Source organism: Musca autumnalis, unplaced genomic scaffold (assembly GCF_047663935.1).
Source record: "Musca autumnalis isolate F117 unplaced genomic scaffold, ASM4766393v1 scaffold_5, whole genome shotgun sequence".
NCBI lineage: Eukaryota > Metazoa > Arthropoda > Insecta > Diptera > Muscidae > Musca > Musca autumnalis.
The window spans coordinates 9,090,831-9,104,812 of record NW_027412088.1 but is presented as its reverse complement, the minus strand read 5'-3'; the positions used below and the strand labels follow the sequence as shown (position 1 = coordinate 9,104,812).

Below are 13,982 nucleotides of genomic sequence, written 5' to 3'. Positions count from 1 at the left end.
GTTTTGGGTGTTTATGTTTAAATCTAGATATAGATATTGGTTTATTTATTTTTAATTTAATTTATTTGACTAGTTTGGGGTTTTTTTTCTTACATTCTTCCAGTTGTATTTGTTGTGGTTTGGGTTTTCTTTAAAAGCTTTGTACAAATTATAAAAAAAACGCAAATAAACAAATCTACTTTTGTTTATCTCACTACATACATACATATGCTCATTCTCTAAAAATTACATTCATATTATTTTGCAAATAATATTTTCGATTTTATTTATTTATTTTTTTGCTCCCAATGCAAAAAATGTTTATGCGTTTTACGTGTTTTTGTTTTTTGTTTCTTGTTTAACATAACTAAATTACTTTTTGGATTATCCGCTTAGTTTACAAAATATAGAATGAATCGATTATTATTTATATAAACAAATTACATTTAACGCTTTGTCGCTTTGATTTTAGTAAAACTTATCTTACATTTTTTTTATATCAACTAGTTATCTTACAAGCTATAAAATCATTTTTTTCAAAGAGTTTTTCTATTCACATCGCTTCGCGTACGCATCTTCAATTCTTCAGTTACGCCTAAACATTTAAAAGCGTTTCAAAGCAAATGTCCTTTTTAAATATAGACACATGGCCCTGTGTATCAATTCGTACTGCTCCGAATTTTGTACCATACCACCTCTTTGCAATCGCAAGTTACAAACAATACCCAAGACATCAACGAAAATGTTGGGCATTTTTGGCAGTTCAGCAACCGAGGGAAGTCTCCATGTATCCTCATCATAGGCTGTTTGTTCTTCTACTGGTGAGGACTGCTCATTATCATCATCAGCGTTTTCGAGAGGTTCATTAGATGGCATCGTTGATTGTTGTTGCCGCTGTTGTTGTTGTTGTTCTTTGATTTTCTTTTCCATTTTCAAAATGTAACGCATATAGAGTAGGGTGTTGCGTGTAAAACTACAATCGATATCTCTTGGCAGTGGTGCCTCCAACAGCAACACATCCTCTTCCAAAAATTGACGTGGCAAACGGAAATCAACTGGACTTAAAGCCTGTGCTGAAGTTGCCTGCTTTGCCGCTTTGGCAGCCATGGAAGTTAAGGAGTACGCCAAGGACTGTCTCACCTGTCGTATACCATTTAAAATGGCCGTCATGCAACCCGTACGACCAATACCAGCTGAACAATGTATTACCGGTAGGGGCTGTACAGCATTAAAGATGTCCTGCTGATATAATTCGGTGGACTGGGCATTGACATGGGAAGGAGGTGTTACCGCTGTATCACTAAACACTTCAAACTCCGATTCACATTTACCCAAATTAGAGACGTGCAACGATATGTCCAGTAGCGTATTGATATCCCTTGGCGAACGATGATCTGGCCAATCTGGATACCAATAATGGTAGCATACAAATTTGTTAATCAACAAATAGGGAATGTTGACTACATCGGTGAAATTGGCGCAATACAATATAAGAATTTTCCTTATGGAAAACCCATTTTTCTTTACAATTCCCACATTTTTCATAACAAAGAAACTTTTACTATTGGGCAAATGAGCCTTTAGTTCATCGTTCACTTCCACTTTACTGCACGAAATATTTATTACTTTTACCGCTGTACCCTCGGCTTCATCGATTTCCGTCTCCATAGCGTCTTCACTTAAATAGGGATTAATAAATTCGGTGAATTTTCCAGTTGCTTGGACAACTTCTTCTCGTGGCGTTGTTATGAAGATTTCATTCAATTCGACCGGAAAATAGACGGAACACTTTTGTCGATTGTTTTCCATGAAATTGGTAAGCATTACTATTTTCTGATAATACTGTTGCAAGAGTTTGCCCTGGCGGCGACTAGGACTATCGGGACCTTTGGATATTTTGATATATTTCTTGGTATTCTGGTAGATCATAAGCCAAAATTCATATATCGTATTGGGCAAAGGACCTTGAGTAGCTATGTAGCACTTAGAAGTGTAGTCTGGACCCTGCAAACGAAATAAATAAGAAATGTTTAGAAATGTTCAAAACACAAATAAAAAAACAATCCTAGAATTTTCGAATGCAGATTTGTATGATTTGTATACTCACTTTAATATAGTTGGCATTAATATAGGGCACTTCCTCGGCAACTAACATTGATGGCTGTTTCGTCAGGCCATCGATTAGGGCTTCCTCATCAAGCTCTAGATTACTGCCACAACAGTTCTCCATCATTTCCATCAACAACTTTGACTCTTTCTCCAATATAACCCGAGAATTCTCATTCGGCAATATCGTCTTGTAGCGATTTTTAGTCTGCGAACCAAAAACCATTGGCTTCTCTTGATGATTCAGGGGCAGATCCCAAAATTCTTTATGCAGATTCAAAAACATTCGTTTCTGTTCCTCTTCGTCGGGCTGCACCGTCTGCAGAATATCTTTTACAACCTGCATATATCGCTCGATAATTTCACAATCCTCCGAATTGGAAATCATTGCCGGTGGGGGTGTTTCTGCTTCTTTGCTCGACTGGTTGTGCGTTGACATTAGTATGGGTATACTTTGCTCCGCTATTCCTTTGGCCCGTGAAGCATAACTATTATCGAATATGTAATTGAGTTTGATTAGATCGTTTTGATTAAGAGCATTTGAAGCATTCTGCAGCATTTGGATGTTGGCCAAATAGATTTTAAATTCTTCACTTGTGGTCTGGGGCGAAAGGGGTTTTGTCATGATGTTGCGTATACTTGGACAAGTGCACACCGATGTGTCCTTGAAATCAAAATGCTCGGCTTGTGTGCTGGTATTGTCGGTACGCAAATTATGTGAAGATCCTCTGTCTGGACTGGGCTTGAGATCATTGACCGAACCAAAACAAAGCTGATTGGCATTTCGTTTGTGTGGTGGATTCAATTCGCCAAATTGGGAAGTATTGTTACGATTTAAACTTTCGCTACTAAAGAAACGCCTTTGATGGGAATGAACGGAGCAATTGGGCATCAGTGTTGTGTGGTGGTTAGATGCTTTGTTGATATCTTCTTCGGCCTTTGCAGCATCTCCCAAATTAATGCTACTGTTGCCGAGGGCACCTTTCTCGCTACCAATACCCCCAAATGAGCTACTCATATTGAGCGTTAGACTTTGGTTTGAACCTCTCCGTTCAAGCAGACCTCTTCGCGGTGTTGTGCTTAGCGAGGCATTTGCTATAGGCCTGGCCAAACTGGGTAGTTGGCCCGACCGTTCCACATTCAATGAATTCTGACTGGCAAATGAATTTAAATTACCGCATGAGAGATTGGTGAGAGTTAAACTTTGATTTGATCCTCGTCTACGGAAAAGGCTCTGCCTTGCGCCTTGGCTGGTTACGGTCGCCGCTGTGGTGTTTGTGGTTTGTGATGTTTGTGTGGTTGATATATTCAGATTACAACTGGATTTTGAATTCAAATTATTTGTGGAGTTTCCTACAGATCCAAGGCTGTAGTTGGATACTGAAAGTCCTGATCGACATGACCCCAACAGATTAGAATACGATTGGGAGTGAAGATTTAGTGTAAGGCTGTGATTGGAACCTCTTCTTTGCAGAAGATTCGTGGACGATGAAGAGTTCGCTGGCCTACCTCCTGGTATTGTAGCTACCGTAGTAGACGAACTTGGCAAATCCATGGATTTCTGCTTGTAGGGATGTTCCGGGGGCGTTGAAAACTCCACCAAAGTCAGAAATTCCGGTAACGTCTTTAGATTTGTATTGGAGTTATGCAGCAAAGGATTGTGCTTATATGGAGTTCTTAGGGCCGATGAAGGGGTAGATGTGCAAGTACCAGAGTTGGGAGTTTGTAAAGCCGAATAACTGTGTATCTGTTGTTGTTGTTGGTCGGACGAAACCTCCTCATCTTCTTTTAGGATAACTACCAATTTCGCATCGTCACGTTTTTCTGTCAATTTTTTGCTAATGGGCTCCGCTATAGCATGATGAAAGGTAGGATGTTTACGTTGATGCAATTGCCAGTCTACACTGTTGGAATTGGGTATTCGTCGGCGTATATTTTTATTCAATTTTGCAGTATTGCCACCCGGCGGCCCAATTGCCAGCTGCGACATAGAGGTGGAACGAGTATTGCTCGGGTGGTGGGAACGCAGGCGATCTTGTGAATGTAGATCCAAACGATTAGAGTTTCCGCTTACATTTGAATCGATTTCATCACAGCTTAGGTATAGTTCGGGTTTTATCATAAGAGTGGACTTGATGGCGGTGGCACATTCCTTGGCCATGGGGGCCGAGTCCAATGACAAAGCCTTTTCTTTGGTTGATTTAATGGTGGGAGTTTTCGGTTTGTTACTCGAATTCGGAGAGTGTGGGGGCTTTTCGTAATAGGGTCCGGCAGTGCAGGACATGGAAGAGGAGGATGTAGCGCTGGTGGAAGATGAATTATTTATTATTTTTATCGTTAGATTATTTTTGTTTTTGCGGTTTCTTTTGGTTTCGATTTTCGGTAGAATTGCACTTGTTGTTGGTTTGATTTCGGTGTCCGTTTCATTGAACGATTCATAATTTGAATTCGGTGTTGAAGTCGTTTGGTTATCGTTTGCCGTTAATTTTCGAGTTGCATTTGCACGTTTTTGATTGTCTTTGCCGCTGCGGTTGGCACTAGAATTGTCATCCCCGACCATAGTAGTGTCGGTCGCTCCAGTTTGGCTTGATGTTTCCTGCTGTACCACATGATCAATTTCGGGGAACTTGAAGTAGTTACCATTCTTATAACCTGCGGAGCTTATAACACCCAGTGGTGACGCCAAATGTAGATTATTAATGGATGTCAACAGCTTGGGAGAATATGACAGACGGCCCGATGATATCATGGCTGCTTCCGTTGAAGTAAGAATTCTTGGCGAACCCGTTGTTTCATCTAAAATTAGACTAGGCGAATTATTGCCACCACTGTGACTTTCGTCGTGCTTATCTGTGGCTTTTACTTTTGGCTTGGTGTTCTCTTTGTCGGTGTCCACAGTGCATTCTACGGAGGAAGCGTTTTTAATTATCAAATGTTGTGGTGAACAGGAGCGTCTTTCGTAAAGTGAAAATCGTCGATATTTCCCTTTTACTTTTGGCGATGATGGTTCTAAATGCTTTATGAGTGCTGATGCTGCTTTCGGTGTGGCTGGGGCAGCTCCAGATAATTGTAATATTCTTGGACTTTGTTGATTATCTATGGCTTGGTGTTGATGGTGCTGATGCTGTTGATGTTCTTTCGAGGGCATACTTTCCAATTCACTGCTGTTAGTCTTAACAAACGTTTGAGCATTACTAGACGACTTTACAACAGTTGGTGTTTGTTGATTTTCCGCTGTTGTTGTGTCCGTCAGACGTGGTGTCGGAAACTCAAATGGACTCTGTATAAATTCCATAGGTGTGAAATACGGCGTACTTTTATTACTTTCGGTGTCATCGTCGTCATCATCCTCGTCCTCATTGTTGGTGGGAAATGAATATTCAAAGGCAGTGGTGGTGTTGCTGCTGCTGCTGCGCATTAAATCCTCTTGACCTCGCTGCATATTTTCGGCCTCACAGATGCTACTACTGTTGTTGTTGTTGTTAAAATTGTAGTTGTTGTTCTCCATATCCACTTTAGCAGCGGACGTTGGCTAATTGATGCAAGCTGTTGCTGCTATGTCGTGTGTGTCTGTTTATTAGTACAAGCGATTTGCTACAATACTAACGCCGATTTTGTGGATGTTGCAATCTAGGTAGCCGTATTCGCTAAAAAGGATAGTATAGGCGCCGCTTAGTCTGGCATACATATTCATATAGCTGCGATGACAATAGAAAAGAAAAACAAAAACAACATCAGGTAAATCACATATTATTTTATATACAACAAATGCATGTATGGGTAGTATACTTACTAGTTAAACTTAATCCTTAAGATAAACATTTATTTAAAATAGTTTCGGTTTATTCTAGGAAGAATTCCTATTATCGGTTGCTTGGTTAGTGGCGCTGTATTTACTACCTTCTTGTCGTTGATATTGTTTTTATTGATGGTCAGTTGTAGAAGACCGACCGCCTATCGATCTATCAATCGTATCTTGTTCGGTCAGGTAAATTGTGTGTGTGTGTGTCTTCACACCCACACGCTGTTGTGTGTGTGGACTAAGAGATCATACTCTAACCATATACAAATGATATTCGTTAGGTATTCCTGTTTTTAATTCTTCTTCCTTCCTAATGCGACAGACATTGCGCACTATTCAAATCTGTAAGGATAAAATGGAAAATAAATAAATTATTTGATATTCATATTGACTTAGGGATTTTTCATGAGATATCTCAATTGTTAACAGTTTTACAAAGATATAATCAATGTTTACATATGTGTGCTAAAATCTACATGGTATTTTCTATAATCCCTACTGAGTTGATTTCCACTAAGCACAAGGGAAAATCGTAGAGTGTAATGAATGATTGTCCGTTTGAATGGTAGTCTCAAATAAGTATGAACGCGAATATACATTATTTGTTAATGGCCTTTTATCCTAATTCACCTGTGGTTTGCGATCAGCGATGAAATTCCCAGGAAAATCTACCGCTTTGATGACGCAAATCAAAACATCGCAAATCGAGGTTGGTCTATATGTTGATTTCGGTTACTAAACTTGTTCAATCGGTATTAACACATGAGTGCTATAGACCCTTTTCTGAACGAAGGGTGCTTCTATAAACCCATTCTTTCAGAAATTACCCTTTCGTTCAGAAAAGGGTCTATAAATTCTATAAATTCGCTCAGAAAAGGGTCTATAGAAGCACCCTTTCTTTCAGAAAAGGTTTAAAGAAGCAACTTTTTATTCATAAAGGGTCTATAGAAGCACCCTTTCTTTCAGAAAAGGTCTAAAGAAGCAACTTTTTATTCAGAAAGGGTCTATAGAAGCGCCCTTTCTTTCAGAAGGGGGCCTATAGAAACGCCCTTTCTTTCAGAAATGGTCTGTAGAAGCACCCTTTCTTTAATAAAGGCCTACGAAGCATCCTTTATTTCAGAAAGGGTCTGCCGAAGCACTTTCAGATAGAGTCTAAGGAAGCGCCCATTCTTTAAGAAGGGATCCATATCCCAGCAAAATTTATTTGAAGTTGTTCCTTGTGAAGTAGTGATTGAATAGCTTTTTTTGAAGCAGTCCACGCAGAGTCATGAAAAATGCAGTCCGTTCTTCACATTTTGACAATGTCCGATTTAAATCCATTTCATAAATTTTTCACATTTTAGAAATTTCATAATTTTGCAAAAAAAACTTAAAGAGACAAAGAACTTAATTTGTTTTTTGTTAATTATAATAACAGCAATATGTTTGCATCCATAAAAAGTAATTTGTATACAAAAATAATAAAAGTGATTTCGAACTACATCTTTGTTTGTAGCCAAAGAAGTAGTTGAATCACATGTTGTTGTGATTTATTCACTACAAAGAACTAATGCAAAATGTGTGCTTAAGAAGTAAATTAGACAGTATCCTCACTGCACCACGCCCTTGTAAAAATCATGACTTCTTTCACGTAAAAAGATGTAGTCCGGAATCACTTGCACTCATGATTTAACTACTTCTTTGGCTACAAACATTTTGCTGGGTAGTAGCACCACTCTTTCAGAAAGGGTTTAACTGTCTACTAATAGAAAATGTCCTCCCGGCTACACAACCGACATCCTTTTGTCCAAGGATTATGTGTTTAAATTGGTTATCAGAATATTGTGACCTTGTTTGGAAGTATGGATAAAAATGTCGATTTTTTCTTTTGTGGGTTTGTGGATATTCCGAACAAATTACCATTTGCTAAAAACTTGATTTGGGTTAAAGCGCAAAAGTGTTGAATTTTGCGGAATAGATACCTGAAGGAACGGTCCAACATAGTACAGTTTGGAAGTTGGTGTTATTTTTGGACTCATTCCCAACAATTTTAGTTAGTCATTGGCAAAAGTGTTGAACTTTTGCGTAGTAGATAACTGAAGGAATGGTCCAACACAGTTTATTTTGAAAGTGGATCTTAATTTGGGGCTTATACTGTGCTTGTTTATTGCGCCCGACTATTTTAGCAGGTCACCGTATGATTAAGAGCTATCGGACCATTATGTCAGGAAGCATGCAGTTGCCCACGAAAAAAAATAATATCTCTAAAAACAGGATCACCAAGAGTACCTTCAGTAAACATTTCAGAACGATTTTTAGTCAGCCCTTAAACTGTACTTAAGCGAAATGTTGAACTTTTGCGAGGTATGCTTCTGAAGATGTTGTCCGAAATATATCCTCTGAGAAGTTGACGTACATTTATAAGAAATTTTACAATAAACAAAGTTTCGGCCAAATCGTATATTCACTTCGTAAGATAGGGGGCCCTACTTACATAGACAAATAAAGAAACAGACAATGGAACCTCTCATTTTCTCATCCTAACAGATGTCGCACAAAAAGTTTTTGCGCGTTCAGCTGGTTCAGTTCATATGAAAACTCAACACGTTTATCGCCAAACAAATGTTTGTAATTTTGTTAGTTTATTTGATGATTTAATGACTTCAGTAAAGTCTCTCAAACAGCAAAAGTACATCAAGCTTGCAAAGCTTTTTTTTCGTACAAAACAGATGACAACATTCCAGCGTCTATATCTTTATTAGTCTATGCAAGTTATTTTAATTAGTGCTAACCGAGTTTTTACAGCTTTCTATTAACTCTGGAAGTATGGACTTGCCCCCTACAAAACTTTACGGTCGTAATGGGAAATGTTTGCATACTCCATCCTGATCCACTTTTTTAAGAAATATTGCGATGTGCAAAATTTGGACCAAATCGGTTTTACCGAACATTTTTTTTTTTAAATTTTGTGGGGAACGTACCCATCTTCGAATTTAAGATATGTTTGGTGAAAATATTAGAATGTACAAAAATTGGAACAAATTGGTTAATCCGTTCGAGAATTATGGGATGAAATTTTTCGAACTTTACGGTACCTATGAAAGTGGACTTATGTCCATCTTGGAACTTTATCAAAGATTCAAGAAATATCCAGTGCGAAAGTAGTCGTGCGCACAATCCAGTTCATGGCATAAAGCTTGAATGGATTAATCACCAAGGATCTCAAAATCGTGGTCGACCAAGAAAAGCCTGGCGACGAATATACAAAAACAACCGCAACTAATCGTGTAGTTGTTGTTGTAGCAGCATTTAAACCTACGTAGAAGCATAAGTTTAATGCTGCTGGGTTGGCAGTCACTGGCCGGTTCCGGGTCAATCCGGTACGAAAGAACCGGCTGGCGTGGGATTGAATAATCGTGTAGGATGGTAATGCGTTGTGGAAGCCCTATACCCCAATGAGAAGTAACTTCTTTCACTTTACAATGGAATTCCGTATTTTTATTCTATAACCCCAAAAATATGTCATTTTCTGATGTAGTGTGGCTCTGTTATCTCCATTTAGTCGGCATATCGTTTAGCTGATATATTTACTAAATCAATAAATCTCATTCTATGTACGTCAAGTTCATTTAATGGAGGTTTTTCCTATTAAACTTCGCTTTAATGTGATAGAAACTAGTAACTCTAAGAGGTCTATCAGATCTGACTGACCTGCGCCAGTCAATGCTTTATCGTTGTCAATTTGAGTTGCCGATTCATCATCAATTGATGAAGTAATTGGTTGTTTAGAAATTTGTTTTTTATTATAATCCATGCGCTTTTATTATGATGGGGATTCTGAGGTCAACTATGGCTTAACTCTTCTTTTTCCATGGCAAGAAATCGACAACTAAGCCCATACTTGTTGAGCCGCCCAAGTGACAACAAAGTTCTCTCATTGGTGGTATCAGCGATCTTCTTTTTCCATGCAAGAACTCGACAACTAAGCCCATATTCGTTGAGCCGCCCCAGTGACAACAAGGTTCTCTAATGGGTAGTAGAAGCGATCTCCTACATGAATTAGTTTTTGTTCGTTTGCACTTTCCTTTACTTAAGATTGCGGAAACCTACGATCCAAGCGTTCTAGAATATCGGAAGAATGAAGTCGTGGCCTTAAGTCCTCACACTGCGTCAAAATTATTATAAAGTAAGATAACAATCTTGTTATAATTTCTACTGTTAACTAAAAATGAGACAGAATTCCCCTTCTGAACTATAAATTCCTCTTTTTGCCGATGCCAGTTTATATATAATTGTCCCACAAACATTAGTCAAAAATTCAAATAAAAATGTTCGGGAAATTTGCTCAAGGACGTTACAAGGGACTGATAACATAAACCTTAAGATATTAACCCTTTGCTAATATGTAAAAGAAGTAACTGATACCTTTATAAAAGTCGAAGGAGAATCTGCTAAAGTGGGTCTGGCGGTAAACGGTGAGAAGACCAAGTTGATGGTGTCGACGCGCAATGCGTCCCTTGAGCTCGGACCGACTGTGGAAGTTGGTTCCTATAATATTGAGGTAGTAAAAGACTTCGTCTACCTCGGCACCTCCGTCAACACAACAAACGACATCAGTTGTGAAATAAAAAGAAGAATTGTATTGGCCAACAGATGCTACTTTGGATTAAGTAAGCAGTTTAAAAACAAAGCCACATCTCGTCAAACAAAAATAACGCTCTACAAAACACTGATACTACCCGTGCTGATGTATGGCTCCGAAGCCTGGGTACTTGCGCAAGCAGACATGGCAGTGCTTGGTGTGTTTGAGAGAAAAATTCTTCGAAAGATCTACGGACCAATCTGCGTTGACGGTGAATATCGACGTCGCATGAACCACGAGCTGTATCTGCTATACAACGACATCAATATTGTTAAACGTATCGAGATGCAGCGATTGCGTTGGCTAGGCCATATCAAAAGAATGAGCGATGATGAACCCACTAAAAAGGCGTATGAATACATGCCACATGGCGGTGCACGCAGAATTGGCAGGCCAAGGAATAGATGGCGCAAACAAGTGGATGATGAGATGACAAGGCGCGGTATTCCAGGGAGCAAAGCAACAAATAGAGAGGAATGGAGATCTCTTCTTAGTTCGGCCTATAGAACAAATGTTCTGTAATGGGCCAGCTAAGTAAGTAAGTAAGTAATATGTCATAGCTTTTTTCTCAAGGAAGACGAAAACATTCTTACTAAAACTTGCCCAAGCAATTGTTTTGATTTTTAATTAATTTCCTATCAAGAAACCCACAACAGAATGAAATATGTCGATGTTTTTTTGTTACGGAAAATTAATCTCTCAACAAACCATTCATCGTTCATCTTATTTTTCACCTAGATGCTATAGGTATGTGTGTTCTACATACAAATAAATGTATGTATGTTTGTTGATCGATTTGTATGTGTATTTATTTATTTCACCTACAAATCTTTTATGAATCTGGAATGTATTTGTTGATTTGCACATTGAGTTAATTGAACATATGTATATATAGTGTCTGATAGTGGTGGCGGGGGTGGTACTGGCACTGATGCGGGAGGTGGAATGGACCAGATATTGTTATTAGCAAACGGTCAATAAAAATAATTATAAACAAAAATTGCTGTTAAGCATAAGTATGCGCATTAAGCTATGAACAAGTCAGTAAAAGTAAATAGAAAAAGAAGAAATTTGCAAAACGAGATGCAGAGATTTGTATGTCGGAGAATTTGTACGTACACTTGGAATGCCAGTTGAAAACAACAAACAAACAACGGCTAAGGTGAAAATTTTCATCTCCTCGATACATCTCGCACAGAGGCGCAAAGAGTAATTGGCAATGACAGCAGCAGCACAAATAGTAATTTGTTTTCCGTTTTCTACTTTTGTGTTGTTCTTATTATTACTACTACTTGTATCTAAAAGATTTCTATTTTCGTTACAAAACTCATTCAGTTAAACCCCCTCATATCGAAATAAAAGCTGTGGAGAGATGGTGGCGGTGGTTAATGATCGGATCACTCAGATCGGAAGAGATGATGGTGATGAGGCGGTTCGCTGCTTACCGATTCTGCGATTCTGCTGGTGATTACGACGATGATGATGGCTGGGTTTGTTTGTCTGTGGTATGATGGTATTGTTTATTTTAATATTTGACCCACGGTGAACAGCCGAGCAGCTCAAGTTCAATGAAGTGTATTGTGTTCTTGTTCATGTTTATAATCGCTAAAATTGATTTATTTATTTTTTCAATATTCTCAATGACGATTGTTTTTGTGCATCCATTCATAGGTCGTGCATTTCTGTGGTCTGCTTATTTCTATAATTAATTTTATCGTTTTTTTTTTTGTGGTTTCGATCTACAAATCAAAATCTCCAAGTTCGCATAAATTTTATTATTGTGTGGCACAGAAAAACTCCAAATTTCACTTTGCAATTTGTTAACACCTTCAAATCGATTGAAATGAAAACTCTGCATGAGTCCTCTATCTTTTCATTTGGCTGGCAATTTTTTGGGTGGCTTGTTGGTCGCCTTTGCTCCAAATCACATAGCAAATGGGAGAACACAGAACACCAGCAGCCAGTAGTATTTCATTTGATGGCTGCTTTACAAAAACAATTACATTTACAATAACAATTTTCACAAAGATTTTTTTTCGTCGTCGTATGGATGGTTCTGCTGCTGGATATCTTTTCGATTTTTAACTATGAGATACGTTCGAATCGAGTATTGTATTACAGGTTTATTCACATATTAACTGAATATTTTGTTCCTTTACACCGAAATATAACTTTTTAATAGAAATAATAATTTAATTTAATTTTTATTGAACTTCTTGTTCTTATTGAAGAAACACAGTGAAAATATATACACAACGAAGAACAAAGTATCTAACAGATACAGAGTAGGGATAGGTAAGTCGACTTTCGGTTAATCGATTAATCGACTTTTTGCAGTCAAAAATCTAAAAATCGTAGTCGACTTTTGTCTGGAGGGAAAATCGCATAATCGATTATCTTGTGATCGATTTTCGAGTTTGCCCATACTCTTGTGCCAGACACGGAAAATAACACATGAAAATGTTTTAGCTTTTAGGAGAGAGCGGAGGTGAAGGAGCTCCCTTTCTCCCTTCTTACCCAAAAGCTCAAAATATTTTCATGAAAATTTTCATAGTCTGGCACAAGACATAGATTGTGGACTTGGCGGTTTTACACTTTTGGCGGTTTTACAGTTTCAAAAGAAAACTCGAAAATCGACGAATAGTCGATTATAATCGATTTTCTGCGGTTAGAAAAAGTCGAAAGTCGAGTTTTAAAACAACTGAAATAATCAATTAATCAAACAAAACCCAGATTCAGAGGATAATGAATTTGAATTCCGCATTCCGGCAGAAACGTCAAGGGAATGAACGTTATAACGTTACAATGAGGGGGGGGGGAAGGTTCCACCGTCAGACCTCGATTGTTCGATTCGTCGAAATGAGGTCTGACGGAAAGAGACGACCTAGCTTTCGTCCCTTTCCGTCAGACCTCGATTGTTCGATTCGTCGAAATGAGGTCTGACGGAAAGAGACGACCTAGCTTTCGTCCCTTTCCGTCAGACCTCGATTGTTCGATTCGTCGAAATGAGGTCTGACGGAAAGAGACGACCTAGCTTTCGTCCCTTTCCGTCAGACCTCGATTGTTCGATTCGTCGAAATGAGGTCTGACGGAAAGAGACGACCTAGCTTTCGTCCCTTTCCGTCAGACCTCGATTGTTCGATTCGTCGAAATGAGGTCTGACGGAAAGAGACGACCTAGCTTTCGTCCCTTTCCGTCAGACCTCGATTGTTCGATTCGTCGAAATGAGGTCTGACGGAAAGAGACGACCTAGCTTTCGTCCCTTTCCGTCAGACCTCGATTGTTCGATTCGTCGAAATGAGGTCTGACGGAAAGAGACGACCTAGCTTTCGTCCCTTTCCGTCAGACCTCGATTGTTCGATTCGTCGAAATGAGGTCTGACGGAAAGAGACGACCTAGCTTTCGTCCCTTTCCGTCAGACCTCGATTGTTCGATTCGTCGAAATGAGGTCTGACGGAAAGAGACGACCTAGCT

General features: G+C 38.7%; 1 protein-coding gene across 1 annotated transcript; it reads right to left on the bottom strand.

Annotated features, from left to right (window-relative positions):
- Position 1: 1 nt before the first annotated feature.
- PTP-ER (Protein tyrosine phosphatase-ERK/Enhancer of Ras1) lies at positions 2–12,820 on the bottom strand. The gene is made up of 4 exons (XM_073956263.1): positions 11,954–12,820; positions 5,879–6,229; positions 2,087–5,783; positions 2–1,983 (listed from the first exon to the last, which is right to left on the bottom strand). The coding sequence occupies exons 3-4, from the start codon at positions 5,591–5,593 to the stop codon at positions 583–585; spliced, it is 4,908 nt and encodes a 1,635-aa protein (XP_073812364.1). The 5' UTR covers positions 5,594–5,783; positions 5,879–6,229; positions 11,954–12,820; the 3' UTR covers positions 2–582.
- Between the last annotated feature and the right edge of the window lie 1,162 nt (positions 12,821–13,982).